The 14,936-nt window shown below is 40.1% G+C and overlaps 11 protein-coding genes across 11 annotated transcripts; 6 read left to right on the top strand and 5 right to left on the bottom strand.

Annotated features, from left to right (window-relative positions):
• Positions 1-171: 171 nt before the first annotated feature.
• LOC128253887 (protein suex-1) lies at positions 172-538 on the bottom strand. The gene has a single exon (XM_052982591.1). The coding sequence runs from the start codon at positions 525-527 to the stop codon at positions 225-227; it is 303 nt and encodes a 100-aa protein (XP_052838551.1). The 5' UTR covers positions 528-538; the 3' UTR covers positions 172-224.
• A 582-nt stretch (positions 539-1,120) lies between these two features.
• On the bottom strand, positions 1,121-2,865 carry LOC128253937 (prisilkin-39). Its single transcript, XM_052982654.1, is given in 3 exon segments — positions 1,121-1,847; positions 1,849-2,509; positions 2,568-2,865. Coding segments are annotated over 2 exon segments (714 nt in total). The 5' UTR covers positions 2,041-2,509; positions 2,568-2,865; the 3' UTR covers positions 1,121-1,325.
• A 1,536-nt stretch (positions 2,866-4,401) lies between these two features.
• On the top strand, positions 4,402-4,864 carry LOC128253925 (uncharacterized). Its single transcript, XM_052982636.1, has one exon. It carries the CDS (start codon positions 4,442-4,444, stop codon positions 4,793-4,795), a length of 354 nt encoding a protein of 117 aa, XP_052838596.1. The 5' UTR covers positions 4,402-4,441; the 3' UTR covers positions 4,796-4,864.
• Positions 4,865-6,653: 1,789 nt separating this feature from the next.
• On the top strand, positions 6,654-7,259 carry LOC128253934 (uncharacterized). Its single transcript, XM_052982650.1, has one exon. The coding sequence runs from the start codon at positions 6,760-6,762 to the stop codon at positions 7,108-7,110; it is 351 nt and encodes a 116-aa protein (XP_052838610.1). The 5' UTR covers positions 6,654-6,759; the 3' UTR covers positions 7,111-7,259.
• Positions 7,260-7,981: 722 nt separating this feature from the next.
• Positions 7,982-8,945, top strand: LOC128253942 (collagen alpha-1(VIII) chain). The gene has a single exon (XM_052982659.1). The coding sequence runs from the start codon at positions 8,078-8,080 to the stop codon at positions 8,861-8,863; it is 786 nt and encodes a 261-aa protein (XP_052838619.1). The 5' UTR covers positions 7,982-8,077; the 3' UTR covers positions 8,864-8,945.
• Positions 8,946-9,895: 950 nt separating this feature from the next.
• On the top strand, positions 9,896-10,405 carry LOC128253847 (uncharacterized). The gene has a single exon (XM_052982530.1). It carries the CDS (start codon positions 9,910-9,912, stop codon positions 10,261-10,263), a length of 354 nt encoding a protein of 117 aa, XP_052838490.1. The 5' UTR covers positions 9,896-9,909; the 3' UTR covers positions 10,264-10,405.
• A 373-nt stretch (positions 10,406-10,778) lies between these two features.
• On the top strand, positions 10,779-11,265 carry LOC128253844 (H/ACA ribonucleoprotein complex subunit 1). The gene has a single exon (XM_052982528.1). The coding sequence runs from the start codon at positions 10,856-10,858 to the stop codon at positions 11,195-11,197; it is 342 nt and encodes a 113-aa protein (XP_052838488.1). The 5' UTR covers positions 10,779-10,855; the 3' UTR covers positions 11,198-11,265.
• On the bottom strand, positions 11,260-12,061 carry LOC128253848 (uncharacterized). The gene is made up of 2 exons (XM_052982531.1): positions 11,930-12,061; positions 11,260-11,453 (listed from the first exon to the last, which is right to left on the bottom strand). The coding sequence occupies exons 1-2, from the start codon at positions 12,024-12,026 to the stop codon at positions 11,260-11,262; spliced, it is 291 nt and encodes a 96-aa protein (XP_052838491.1). The 5' UTR covers positions 12,027-12,061.
• Positions 12,062-12,133: 72 nt separating this feature from the next.
• LOC128253845 (uncharacterized) lies at positions 12,134-12,617 on the bottom strand. Its single transcript, XM_052982529.1, has one exon. The coding sequence runs from the start codon at positions 12,580-12,582 to the stop codon at positions 12,226-12,228; it is 357 nt and encodes a 118-aa protein (XP_052838489.1). The 5' UTR covers positions 12,583-12,617; the 3' UTR covers positions 12,134-12,225.
• Positions 12,618-13,423: 806 nt separating this feature from the next.
• Positions 13,424-14,219, bottom strand: LOC128253928 (uncharacterized). The gene has a single exon (XM_052982638.1). The coding sequence runs from the start codon at positions 14,060-14,062 to the stop codon at positions 13,601-13,603; it is 462 nt and encodes a 153-aa protein (XP_052838598.1). The 5' UTR covers positions 14,063-14,219; the 3' UTR covers positions 13,424-13,600.
• Positions 14,220-14,320: 101 nt separating this feature from the next.
• Positions 14,321-14,868, top strand: LOC128253927 (aspartate, glycine, lysine and serine-rich protein). Its single transcript, XM_052982637.1, has one exon. It carries the CDS (start codon positions 14,358-14,360, stop codon positions 14,817-14,819), a length of 462 nt encoding a protein of 153 aa, XP_052838597.1. The 5' UTR covers positions 14,321-14,357; the 3' UTR covers positions 14,820-14,868.
• Positions 14,869-14,936: the final 68 nt, after the last annotated feature.

Raw genomic sequence — 14,936 nt, 5'->3', positions numbered from 1 at the left:
TTTAATGTCTCACATAAAATATCAAAAGGCAAACAATTTAAATGGCTTTTGTTATTCGACTGAGCAAATAAAAAGCTTTTAAAGCAAAGGCGTTTTTTGTTAACTTAATTGCGCTTTGGTTTTTAGAGCTTTTGAAAGCTTGAACAAAAGTTGTTAATACGCTTTGAATTTGGGTCATTTTTTAGGTGGTATAGTTTTTAAGGAAGCGACTGTCTTGGGGCTAGCTACCACCAGTAGTTACTATAGCTATTGCTCCATGGGCGATATGAAACACTCCATCCCTTGTTCCATCCTCCATTCCAGCCACCACCCCAGCCTGAATTCCATCCACCACCCCATCCTGAATTCCAACCTCCTCCCCATCCTCCAGAAATCCAGCGGGCTGGTCTTTCACCTTCTTTTGCCTCCTGACCACCCAAGTCAGCCACATCCTGTAAAGTGACAGCAGGAGCAGGATCCTCGTTGACAGGCTGTGCCAAAGCTCCTCCCAAAAAAACCAAAACTGGCAGAAAAAATATTAACTGCATCTTAGCCAGCCGCTTTAAAAAACACTGCCATCCATATGATCTCTACTGCCACTTTTTATACCTCACAGAATGCAGCTCTCCGCCCACTAATTGCAATTTATTTGCAAGTTGAAGACAAAAAGCTGAAGAGCCATGACCCAACAAACAAACCATATTAACAAATAGCAACAAATTTATTTAACACAATTTACATGGCTTAGCAGAGCAAAAACTGCATAAACTTCTTTACAACTTGCAGACCAGCAGTGTTGAGCAAACAACAAAGCATTTATTTATTTAGCAGTTGAACAAATATAAATTTTAACTTGTTCATAGATTTATAAAGAATTTCATTTTTTTTTTAAATCAACGAAAAATATTAATTAATTTAACACCATTTATAAAGCTTAGCAACAAAATTTGTATTCTTGGCTTATAGAGTAGCTGATTAAAGGAATGCAAAAGTAATTTTAAATTAACAAATTAATTTATTTATCAGTTTAACAGCTTAAAAAACAATTAATAAAGAATATTTTTATTTTAAAAGCATAACATTTAAATCAATCTGATCTATCAAGATCAGATAAAATTGTTTTTTTTTTAAAGTCCTTCTTTGTATCAAACAGATTTGATTTGTATATTCATAAATGAAAAGATGATTCAAAAAGAAAAGAAAAAGAAATTATTCAAAAGAAGTAGAAATTTGATTATTTTTCCGCTAATTCTTGAAGAATGGAAAAAACTGTAGCTACGAAAATCTGTAATGTAGTTTCAATGACTTAATAATGTGATTGTTATTAATACTGACGGATTTATAGCCTAGCCGAGCAGACTGAGCAGACCGCTCAGCGCTTGAGGATTAGCGCCCGCCCCAGTGGCACCCGCTGCCCCGCCCCCATTTGCTAGAAGGGGGCGTAGACTGCTACCCAAAGCCTGGCCCAAAATTCCAGCTAACTGGGCTTGCTGGGCGGTGGACAGCTGTGAACCAGCTCCAGTTACTGCTCCTGCTCCTGATCCCACTCCAATTGCCGATGATGTGGGAGAACTAGATATGCTAGCTGTACTACCATATCCTCCATAAGAGGGATAACCCGCAGATGCACCTATGGAACTATAAGTCGGCCTGTAACCGTAATACTGCTGCGGTCTCTGATAGCCACCATAGTTGTAGTAGTTGGGTCTATAGTAGTTCTGGCCAAAGCCATAGCCCAAGCCGGGATATCCATAGTTGTAGCCGTAATTGGGATAGCCATATCCATAGTTAGGCCTATATCCATAACTGGGATAACTGCCTCCGTAGTACGAGTCCAGAGGATCCGATTGAGTGCCTCCGCCACCAACCTGAAGATGCCGATCCACCACCAGGTCTGATTGGAGGGGATACATCGAAGAGCGGACCACCACCTCCCAGTAAAAGAGGTGTCAATAGACCTAGGGTCCTGCCCTGCGGCTGATCCTGCCTCGATTTACTCCTTTGCCCGTGGGACAACGAAAATAGAAGGCTCAATAGAGCCAATCGCGCGGGTAGAAACATTCCGTGACCGTCGAATGCAGATCAGCAACTGAAGACTGACTGAAAAACCCAATAATATTTTATACCACAGAGTTCTTGAGTTAATTTCCAAATAAGTTTAGCAAAATCGAAAAAAAAACCAGAAGACCTTCGGCACCTTAAAACAATGATCACCGCAGGCCGAGCGGAACTTTGCAAGTTTTGGGCCAGAACGTCATCAACTGGTTGGAGCCAAACTGCTTTCACGCCCCACTCTCGAGATCGTCTCTTGTTTTCTGGCCCTGCCTGCAGACGAATCACTTTGGCACACACCCGACATTGACCTTGCCAAAATGTTGGCCAAATAAGTCAGCAATCTGTTTCACACCGTTAACTCGATCGCTCACTTCCGCGGGTTTTTTGTTTTTTGTTTAGGCTTTTTGTTTTGGCATTTTGTTTCATTCACAGTCGAAAAGCCAACAACCGGGGGCGTTTCTGCTATATTTGCCGGCTATAATAATAAAATTTGTCAATAGCACAGTTAATTAGCGGGCTGGAAATCTATTCACCCCTGAGAAGATGCATTCTAATATATCATCGCATCACTGTTTCTGAATCATCTTATACTTGTCATGTATAAGAGCGGAGGGCCCTTTTTTTTATGTATTTCTAAGTCTTTCGGGACTGCTTCGAATTATAATATTTGCACTAATTGATCAGAGTTTCGCCAGACGTGGAAATCTTTGGCTTTTAATATAATTAAGTCAGGCTAAGCAATTGCCAGTTAGTCAAAGCGAAAAGGTAATTTATACATTCGTGGTTCAATATAAATTTTAATATTTACTTAAGTGCTCGTCAAAAAATATTGCAATTTGTATAAATGCGAAAACATTTTTTTATTTTTATACTTTATCTATATATTATTTTTGACTTCTGTTTAGTTACTGATTAATAAATGGTGTAAACTGAAATGATTTTAAATATGTGGATTATTATATAGGTTTCTTGTTAAGTTCTAAACTATCAGATGTTGCAATTAGCTACAGCTTATGTCATTGAGAAAATCATAGTTTTAAATGAACTGTTTAAGTCAACGACTAGTTTAAGCTCAATAAAATTAAACCGTCACTTTAAGCCATTTTTTATTCTGACAAGTCATTTGGTAGCTAGTCAGTTAGATTGAACTTTTAAGTAATAAAAAACCTATTAAAAACATTACTACTATTTAATATTGACTTTTCTAGAGGGGTGCAATAAATAAAGCCGTGCCGTAAAATTAAGAAGGTTTTTTCTAAGTACATTCAATAAGACCTTCAAACCGGTTTAACCCATCGCTAAGACATACAATTTGTTTAGCTTGAATCTGTTACGCTTATTTCGTTTTGCCTGCTCATTTAAAGATAATCTTTTAAGCTCATTTTTGATATGACTTCAATGCCGGTCAACAAACAGGTTTTACTTTCTTACTGAACCTTTTAATACTGACGGTTAAGCGATTTATGTGCTTCCCCTGATCCGCAAAAAAGGCACCCATCTCTGCCAATAAAGTAAACTCGATACCCTCGTGGAATTCAAATAGTTAAATGCGCAAAATCTATCTTTTCTTGGGTCAAGTGATCACTGTGTTGACTGTTCTGCGTTCAACCGTAGGATAAGTAATTCCCCAACTTGGGGGCCGGTCTGAAAAAAGATACAATACAAGAGCTGATATAAGCAGAAATGATACCCTCTACCTTGAAAAATTCATAAAGGTATTCAGAAAATGGTTATTAAAAAATTAGCTAAAGGGCAGTAGGACTTCACTGAACAATTGAGAGAAAAGAATTTCGTACCATTAAATTCAATTAAATTTTTCAATTTTTGTATGGATACAAATACATTTAAAAATGTTTTAAGATATTAAGCAAATGCTAACTAAACAACTAACTAGATATTTACAATCGCAGAAGGTCTATTCAAAACAATTAACGAAAAAGAACTTCGTAAATTAAATTCATTGTATGTATTATATTATTGGTAGATAAAAATTATGTAACGTACAAATAATTATGTTTTTTCCAGATTAATACATTTTGTAAAAATGTATTTATAAAAGAATACAATAAAAGTATCTGTACAATACTCAAATTAAGAAATTGTGTAGGTAACCCATCCGATACATTTTTTCTAATTTTGTAAATACTGTGAGAGTTTGGGGGTTGATTTTTTCGAAGTCAGCACATGACGCAACTGGGATTTCCGTTGACCTTAAGTTTTTGGTGAAATCATCAGCATCAACCGATAATTGCCTCACGGGTATAACTAATGATGCTTGGATGGCATATACTGGATGATAGGGCAATAGAACACTTGCTCTTCAGACGGGATCTCCCCCGAAGATTATTTTGCTATAAAAGCTAGAATTCGAGGCGAATTGTTTGTAGAAAGTGTTCGAGTGTCCAATATGAATCAATATCTACTGTTTGCTGTCGTCTTTGTGGCGATTCTGGTGCTGAGCAGAGGACATCCTCTGGAAGATCAGCAGGTCACGCTGGAGGATGCCGAAGTGCAGCCCGGAATCGATGATGGAAGTGGAGTGAGAGCTGCCCGTCACTTTGGAGGAGGATTTGGCGGACGTGGCGGCGGAGGATTCTGTTGTGGAGGCGGTGGTGGTGGCTTCCGGCGCAGAGGATTCGGCGGAGGTGGCTATCCCGGTGGTGGATACGGCGGATATCCAGGAGGCGGCTACGGAGGCGGCGGTGGAGGCAGTGCATCAGCATCGGCGTCCGCTTCAGCCAGTTCCAGTTGGGGACGATAATAACTTTAATTTGCTTTTTTATTAATTGAGACGAAAATAGACAAACGTCCAAAAACGTAAACAAAAACATATGAGTTTGTTTTATGGGGTGAGAATTGAATGGCATTTGGTGTAAGGGGGCGAAGCAGTTTGCTTACGCACTTAGTCGCGAATAGTACGCAATCGACTGGAACCGGTCTCCAAACGCTAATCACTGAATCCAATTTAAACTCGATCGAATTTCTATTTTTCCCACAATTGAAAAATCTTCCAAAGCCAAGGATTCGACTAGTTCTAAGACCTTTAATTAAAAATAGCACAGTTGGATCATAATTATGTGCTTATATGATTGTTTTTGTTTATAGCTTTTAAGCCGATATTAACTAGTGATGGTGAAATGTATTTATTAATGAAAGGAATCGCTAAATCTGGAATAACGTAACCTGTTTTTGAGACACACACTAATTGGCAAGTCAATAAAAAGCTAGTTCGATCAATTTTCAGTCATCTGGAGTTGGGACTGGGTTTTTGCGGTTTTGTTTTGATGCACCCCCGAAAACCTTGCGATCGAGTATTTTAATGGAAAATTACCTCCAAATTCCTGGCACAACATTTCACCAGAGGGGATTAACTTTATTTTATTTTTTTATGATTCATCACTTCTAATTTGTAAGGGTAAATATTTTTCACACTCCATTGTGGAATTAATTTCATTGGTGACAAGCACTTTGTCAACATTATTCATGTTTACTTCTAGTTTTTTGCAATTGCAACTAATTAGCATGTCCCCTAATTTGTTTTTTACAATAGTATAACAATACTGTGAGAAAAAATATTTTGCAGAATTTTAGTTTGTTGATTCAAATTACTTTTTGATTTTTCTATATAATTTAATGATGTTCTTAGCTTAAAAATTCGGTTCTTATTTTAGAAAGACTAAAAATAAATCGAAAGAAATCGCAAAATAAATGCTCAAAGTGTTAAATCACGCTATAAACCTTTGCATTGGCACCGCGGTGCACCGACTCTGTGGTTTCTCATTTTCGATCGGTTCCACAGAAAGAAAAACAAAATCCAAGATTATAAAAATGTGTAACTATTATTTAATAGTCGGTTGGCAACCAAAATTAAAATTATAAATTATTAGCTTTATGGACAGTTCACGCTGCATAAAGGGTAAGACAGATATTTCTATAAAGCAAAGATTTATGAGATCAGGATTTCAGAGTTTATCTGTTGCCATAATAAATATGTTTTTATACAATAAAAGAAAAAAATGTATATATGTATTTTTATATAGATATATACTGAACTTTTTTTTTGAGATAAATTTTAAAATTTGTTGCTATTAAAACGAAATGGAATTATAAAGATTTTCACAAATGTACTTAAAATCACTAAAGTCTCCCAAACTAGTTTGCTTTACAGTGCTAAAGAATTTCTGTCTCATACGTCATCATATCTATGAAATGCCTAAATTATGACTGATTTTGGCAATACATTTTTTCTATGAGATGTTTCGCGAATACCAACTGGAAATAGAACCAACAATGACTCATACGCATTTTGGCAGTGCCTACCGCAACAAAAAGCAAAAGTTGCGAATGCCGAAAACCGCAAAGACATAAAAAATGCCACCCCCCAAAGGGGTTCAGCCCCCATTTGACGTCACACGAGAGGAGTTGTGAGTTTTAAGTTGAAAACCGGCCAAAAAGGCTGGACCACATTGACGGAAATGCTGTGCGGCGCGATGTTTGCTAATTGAATCAAAATTAGTGCCCCACAACTGTCACCACTGGAATCTGGCTGAATGGTCAGTCATAACAATTAGCGCGTATTTGGGAAGACTCGCGGCTATAAAAGTCAAAGGCAGACGACAGATCAGACACAGAACCCCAAGGAATTCCATCTAGAGTGGACATACCAAGCCATCCAAAATCTACACTTCAAAACCTTATCAAAAACCACACGAATACCTGATAACCATGCAGTTTGCCATATCGTTCGTTGTGATCTCCCTGATCGCCAGTTTGAGCCTGATCCAAGCAGCTCCCATCAGCGATGGTGGCCAGGATCCAGGATTCGTCTCGGCCACCGATATCACGGGAGAACCAGTGCGCCAAAAGCGAGCCAGTGCGGATTACTACAAGGGCGACTACTTCATCTGCTATCCCAAGAGCGAGGTCTACGGAAAATCTCGCTACGGTGGTTCCAATCGCAGATCCTACGATTCGGAGGAGGAAGGCCCCCACTACCTGGCCAATGATCCTTTGGCCGTCCGCCAGGCTCGTGCGGATGCCAGACGTGCCGCCTACACCGACAGCTATGGCAAATAAGTCTACTCTACTGATCCTTTTTGGATTAATGCCAACATAAGATACCTTCCAAGTTCAGAAAACGCACAGGAATAGCTTTTAAAGTTGTACAAAAAAATTATTGTTATTATTTATATTATAGAAATAGGAATATGTTAAAAACTTTTAAAATTACCATTATACAAATAAAAATTAATATTATATTAAAAAAATTTAAAATTGCATTACTTGATCAACACATTATTTATAACAACATTTTTATATCATACACTGTAATAAGTTGAATTCAGCGTTGAAAAATAAATCAGGAATATTATTATATTTTCTGTTTTTTTCTATAATTCGATGTCTGGTATTAATTTTTGGGAATAAATTGATAGGATCTAAAGCAAATATCAGAAAAACGTGCATGTTTTATCAATTAAATTAGTCTTATACAACTACGAAAACCAAGAACTTCAACAACTTTTGAAAATCTTTTTCTACTTTATTAGTGGTTGAAGGTTTGTTAATAACTAAAAATACAAGTTATAATTTCCCAAAGCATACCCTTAGGCTGAGTAAGTAAAGTAATTTCCCAGCCTCTTGGTTTCTTCAGCGGTCACAGACGCCCCCGCTTTACCCTACAGATATGAGATATATATTTATATCCCCCATGAGTCGTCTGGTGAGCAACGATTTTCTGCAAGGCGAACTCCGTGCCGCTGGGCCGCTGAGACATTTCGCACCTTATTTGACTTGGCCATTAGGCTAAAAGTGTGAATTGTTTATAAAGAGATTACAAAACCGAAGACATGGGCGCTCAGTGGGCCGGCAGTGTTCGACTTTTGCGGCCATAAAAACATAAAATGAAAAAAAAAACGGCATCACTTTAAACGAAAAACCAAGGCGGATAATTGCAAAAGAAAGTTTTCACCATCGGCCTCGGCATAAAAGGCGACTCCGACGAGCCGGAAGCAAACAGTTACCTCCAGAGATAGCTACCGAAATGACCAAGTTTGTTGTGAAGAAAGCACTTGTGCTGTTTGCCCTGTTAGTCCTGGGTACTATTGAAGCCAAGCCACTGGATCGGGAACAAGACCGGAATCAGGATGGGCATTTGCGAAAAGAGCGGCAGCTTAAATCTACTGATGCAGATGTCAAGATGGTGGCCAATGTGACTCCAGCAGGATCTGCAGGATCTCAACCCATGACGATGGGCATGGGAATGGCGCTGCCCATGAATCAGATGGCCCTGAGTTCCGTGGGTGGCCAGTTGGTCAGGTATCCCAACTATCCTGGCCTGATATACCCCGGAATTCCTCAAGCACCTGGCCTAAATGGTATTCCCGGCCTGCAGACAAACATTGCCAACAACTATCCCTCGTACCCGGATCCCAATTTGGCAGGATCTTCTCCCAGTTTCAATCCCTTCGGATCCTTTGGCTATCCCGGCGTGCCCCAGATGTACGGCAGCTCCCTGATGTACCCCAATGCCCAGCTGCCCAATGGATTCGTGCCCAACCCATCGGTGGATAACTTCCAATCGCTAAACGGCATTGTCAATATGGCCAATGTTCAAGGATTGGGTGGCGGAAATACTGGCTTGTATCCAGCACCTCAAGGATTCGGTGGCATCAGCTCGGGACTATTTCCCCAAGCTCCGCAAGGATTTGGAGGAGCCAACTCTGGAGGGCTGTATCCTGCTCCTCAGGTCAACATGCAGGGACTTTATCCACCACCCGGTGGTTTCCTGGAGCGCATGAACATGCAGGCCTACGCACCTGGCTTTTAAATGAGCTCCATTACTCAATATTCAATAAGATAATTTATTTTATTTATTTTGCAAAATACAAGGACATTTGAACAGAAGAAATAATGGTGTTTTTACTATTCAATCAGAAAGTTTTCTTAGTTTTCATACTTATTGGAGGATTTTCTTTTGTACACACTTGGTGTATATTTACAATGTAAAAACAAGTATCTGGCTGTTGATTTCAAAATGTCATGCCTAAATGAATATTAAATACCATGCATCTTTAGTTGCAAACTAAAATATTTTAATTATTGTGAAAAATACTTCCCAGAAATGAAATTGTTATTTAATTATTTAGAAAATGCATGAAATGAGTATTAAATTAATATCACTGGTATGGAAATTAAACTAAATGGCATTGGTGTTTATTATTTAGACATCAATACTGCCTGCAGTTTATTATCAAGAACAACTTATAAAATAATTAAAACCCGCAATGGATAAATATTAAAGTATGAAATACTTGGATTTACTGAGTATTTTTAATAGCGTATATATTAAGATATTATCAGGCACCTGTTAAACAGTTATCGACTGTTTAAAGGTATACAAAGCCATTTAAAAGAAATTATTTGGGAATGAGGATGTCTACACCCGTTCTTAGCGCATATATAGACATATATTAAATATCACCCTACAGAGAAACCTCTTTTAAACGCTAATTAAGCAGCAGGTGTCAAGTACAAGGTTGGTAATTTGGCAAAAGGGGGCCAAGAGTAAAGATCTCGAAAGTGAAACGTACACGATGATTCGCACCCGCAGAGCCATTGAACATTTTCCATTCGATCCGATTTTTCCCTTAAGATAAAGATACCTTTTCCCGCCCTGATTTACGATCCACACAGTGATTTGTTGGCCTGCGCAATGCATTTATCTGAGTACCTGAGGGTCATTGATAAGTTGGGCAGGTAGTTGGTTCGCTTCAAATGTCCGGGATAATCCGATAATGGAGTGTGTGTTCAGCTGGGTATAAGAACCCAGGTTGAAAGGTCAAAGAGCAGCAGTCTTTAACGAACCATTGCACCATGAACTACTCTACGTTGCAACACATTCTGATAGTTATACCTTTCCTGTTGTTTCTCATGGATATCTGTGAGTCCAGGCCTTGGTGGCCATCAAACGAAGCTGGTTATGATGCCAGTTTGGATCCCGTGGCCTGGTCAAGATCTTTTGCCCCCGAACAAGTGAGGAAAACCCGATATAATGTCCTCGCGGAACCCAGAAGCAAACATCGCCATCGGCAATCATCGAAACTTTATTACCAAAAGCCCGTGACTTCGTATCCCGAACACTTTGTGAATGCAAAATACTACAAGAGATTCCTAAGAAGACGACAAAAACTGGCAGCACGTGAGAGATACGCACACTGGAGTCAATAGTCCCTTATGATTCATAACCATTAGGTGCTAAGCAAATCTTTATTTCTAGTAATTAGCATAATAAACAAAAGACTTAAGACACAAACGAGATGGTTTTACTTTTAGATGGATTCGCTACGATTAGCAGGAGTTCTAAATAAGTTCCCAAATATAACATATATGACTCCTCAAACAAAATCTGGTCCCAAACAAACACCAACTAAGGTCATTGTGATTACGTTTCAAGACCAGCAACTTGGTAATCGCATGGGCAAACATGATGTAACTATCGTTAGGTCCAAGCTAAAGACCTGAGCAAACCCAACCCATTTGCACACACTTACTCGCTGAAAGACGAAAACCCATCCCAAAAGTCTAACAAAATTTTGGATGAATGAAAGTACGAGTATATTTGGCCAAGATCGCCGATCGCAGATCGCAGCCGTTGCTGGGCCCACACTTTGTTGACTTTAAGAATTAGCAACTCTTCGCACGAGCCCAAGACCCAGACCAGAAGTATATAAACCTAGTTGTCATGCCGTTTGGTATTAAGTACCAATCCAGCCAGCATCCATTAATCAGCTATCTGCAATCAGCTATCTTAAGCCACAAAATGAAGTTCCTTGCTCTGAGTCTCGCCCTGATCGCCGTCATCTCCTGCTGTTTGGCCCTTCCGTTGGATCTGGAGAATGGTGAACCACTGACTTTGCTGGAACTGGAGGCGGAAGAGGATCCCCAGGTGGATGAACTGGAAGGCGGCCGTGTGGTTCGAGGATTGGGAGGTCTGGGCGGACTTGGCGGCAAGTTTGGCGGCTTCGGGGGACTCGGTGGCCTGAAGGGAGGATTCGGTGGTCTGGGACACGGCTTTGGCGGTGGCTTCGGTGGACATGGCTTCGGCGGCGGCTTCGGTGGATTGGGCAGCTTCAAAAGCCTCTTCAACAAGAAGTTCCGTTAATGTAACAGCAACAAGATTATATTAAGTCTAGCATTTTCATAATAAAGTCTGGTTAAGTAATGTTAAAAGTTTCCCGTTTGATATATGGGATTCAGAGCTCCATAGAACTGCAGTTCTGGTTTTGGTGAACTGGTGGTAATACCCATCCTGGTCTTAACGGTGGGTGGTGGTGCAGACGGGGCTTTATGCTGAAAACGACTGAAGATCATGCGCACTTGACTGGTAAAACTTCGCCATAGTTGAAAGTGTTTGGGAACTGTAAATAAAATTTGAGTATGAAATTTAAATAAATAAAGTTACTAAAAACATTCATTAGAGGAGTATTTTTCACTAACGCTCAAAATATTTATGAAATAAATTACATCTTAAAAAATCATTTGTTATTACTTTTTTCTTTTATAGACAACATGTATTTCTAAGACAAAAGTAAAAACTACTTTTAAGTTACTAGCATTTCTTTTTTCTATTCTTAAGCCACATAATTTTCACATTGATACTTTCGGGGTATTTATTTAATACTCATCTTATTGAGAAATTTTCATAACCATTTTTTTTTTAATTCATGTAGCAATAGTTCAGATTCAATCACAATTATTTTTTGGCTGTAAGATAAATTGAAAAAACAAGATTTTTAACGATTTAAATTCACTACCTTTTAACTGTTAAAGCAAGTTTTGAATTTTGGGTATTACTTATCCATTCTTTTCATTTTATTTATTATAAATGTCTTACCCAAACTTGTAGGTGGTGCCACCTGTGGATCGAATTCGCGCTCATCCAGAGCTACAACCAGCACCACAGTGATCCACAGCAGCAGCAAGCGGAACATTTTGTTAGCACCACCGCGTTGCCCTCTTATAAACACCTCCGATCTTAGCTTTCCCCCGCTATAAACCTAAAGTGTTAGTTATAAACCATAAGAAATCACCGATTGAATGGACTTGCATAAGGTAGTTAATTTTATTGCACCCAATGGGGCAGTACAAAAGAAGTATCACAAAATGGGCAACGAAATTTAACTCAGCTGCTTAGCCATAGAAGCCACCTCCGTAATAGCCACCGCGTCCACGGTAACGGGTACGGGTGACCACTCGAGTTCTCTGGAAGCCACCGCCGAAACCGCCACTGAAACCACCGCCATAGTACGGTGGTGGAGGTGGGCCAAAGAAGGGTGGTGGTGGTGGACCAAACGGAGGTGGTCCAAAGTACTGGCGCACTTTCCGCACACTCTCATCTCCGGAATCACCCTGTGCAGTTTCTCCAGCCTCCAAAAGCTGCGGATCCTCCTCAATCACTTCCGTTTCCGTTTCATCGGCTCTCACAAAATTACACAAGAGCAGTGCTGCAGCAATGCTGAAGAAAAATAATATTCGCTTGTAATCCATTCCGCTGAACGTATTCCTTCTCAGACTTCGTCAAATACTACAACTTATCGCCCAGCTAGGTCTTTAATTTATAGCCAAACATTTGCCAAGAACACCCAGCACCTGGTCTCATAAACAAAGGAGGTTCATTGGCATTTCGTTGATTGCCATTGAATGTCTTTTTTTTTACATTTTTCGTCTAATTTCAATCTTTTGCAAAGCAAAGCCGGCGAGAATAATTATTGGTTTGAGAAAAAAACCCAAAAATAAAGTCTACACAAATACATTGGGTTGACCCAATCTTAATGTGTTGATGAAACGATATATAATGCGGAAGTTTGAGTAACAGTGGTACAACATCTAGATCGATAAAGATTGTGTAGCATAATATGCTTCTGATTTAGATATAAAAGGTAATATCGTTAAGATGGATTTGTATCCAAGCTTGAAAAATTAAATTGAAAACTAAACACTTCAACAAAAGCTGATCCACCTTATACAATGTAAATTTGTATGTATAGCCCACTAAAATAATATTAATCCATTGATGCTTATTTCCTCTGTTCAGAAAATGATAAATAAAAATAATAAAAAAATTATATAAACAAATATCATTCAGACTTCATGTTCTGTCACTATAAAAAGAAAATACTGTAAAAATTTTTGGCAAAGCCTTAACCGTAACCTTACCAACTAAAACGATTACGAATTAGCAATACGATTACCGAGTATCGAATTGCTCTCCAAAGCCAGCCAACTTGACCCACTGTAATCGCTTGATGGCTTGTTGTTTACCACTCGAAAAGCCCATCCGCCTCCCCTCGCGCGATTTTCGGCATATATATTGAAGCAAACACCAGCGAGAAGAGACTCTTCCAGAAATATCCAAAGCTCAAACACAACCAGTTGAAAATGGAATATATGCAAGCTCATCGAATCTGTTGATTCCAAACACTGGGCAAAACGAAACTCGATCTCGCAGCACTTTTGTTTATTCATTGTTTACACTAGAGACCCACTCAGACTTGTTCGGAAACATCTAGCCGAAGAAACCGCCTTTGAATTTGGCAAAACCCACAGCGCCGCCGACGAAGCCACCTCCTCCAACGCCTCCAATGCCACCAAGTCCACCAAGTCCACCTAATCCTCCAGCTGCGGGATATCCTCCTCCATAACCATTATAGCCATAGCCATAACCATAACTAGGTATAGTTTGTATGCTGGAAACTACGGGAACAGTGGTGATTATGGGCACGGTGGATACAATGGGTACGGTTTGAATGGCGGGGGCTGCTATTATGGGGGCAGCTACTCCTCCTCCTCCTCCTCCAATGATTCCACCACCCACGATTCCGCCTCCTACGACTCCACTACCCCCGAATCCTCCAATGTGCCGGGGCTTTCTAACACTTTCCTGGAGGAGATCGCTGCTGGAGAGGATCGGTGTTGTGCTGACCAAGGCGCACGCCAAAACGAGCAGGTAGACCGTTTGCCACAACATGATGGGTTCAACTATTTGGTCTGCCCCACTCCCAGCTGCTTATTTATGCAAATTAATTAGTGGCCACTGTTTGCACATCCAATTGGCATATAGTTGGGCGCCTGGGTAGAGAAAACCCCAGCTCTGTTTGGGCGGTTCTAGTAAGGGAATTTTGGTTTTTGGTTTTGCCCGATGGTCAGTGGTTCACACCTCATCATCGTCATCGTTTTGGGTCTGAAGGTCGCTTGTCTGGGGCATTAAAAACCAGGCGGTTTTGGGTAAGGTAACTCAAATCGTTATTCGACACTCAGCTAAGATGAAGTGTGATCTGCAAGTGCCACTTTTGCTGTTGCTGGGAATTAGTGCTTGGAGGACGGAAGCTCATTCCCTGGGAGGAGGAGGAATTGGAGCTGTTGGAGGAGTGGGAGCCATTGGAGGAGTGGGTGCCATTGGAGGAGCGGGTGGCATTGGAGGAGTCCAGCCCGTTCCAGTCATCCAGCAAGTTCCAGTCGTTCAGCAAGTGCCCATTGTGCAACAGGTACCCGTAATCCAACAACAACAACCTCAGGCTCTGGGACTCGTAGGAGGAGGTGGATTCCTTGGCGGCGGAATCGCAGGAGGAGCCGGCTTTGGACGCTATAAGGAAAGCTATCGTGTACGAGCACGGGGCTTTGGGGGTGGATACCGCGCCCGGTACGACAAAAAGTTCGGAGGAGGATTCGCTGGATTTGGAGCTGCTGCAGGAGCGGGCGCAGTGGGTGGCGGTCTACTGGGATAGATATTAGCAAATAATGTAGAGAAATTGCCAAATAAATACAAGTTAATACAAAACAAACAATATCTTTGTTGTCATTTAAAAGTAACTAGTTCAAAGGATTTTGTTTTGTTTTTACTA

The sequence above is a fragment of the Drosophila gunungcola genome (genome assembly GCF_025200985.1).
Source record: "Drosophila gunungcola strain Sukarami chromosome 2R unlocalized genomic scaffold, Dgunungcola_SK_2 000004F, whole genome shotgun sequence".
NCBI classification, from domain to species: domain Eukaryota; kingdom Metazoa; phylum Arthropoda; class Insecta; order Diptera; family Drosophilidae; genus Drosophila; species Drosophila gunungcola.
The sequence above is the reverse complement of the archived record's forward strand: the minus strand, read 5'-3'. Positions and strand labels throughout refer to the sequence as shown.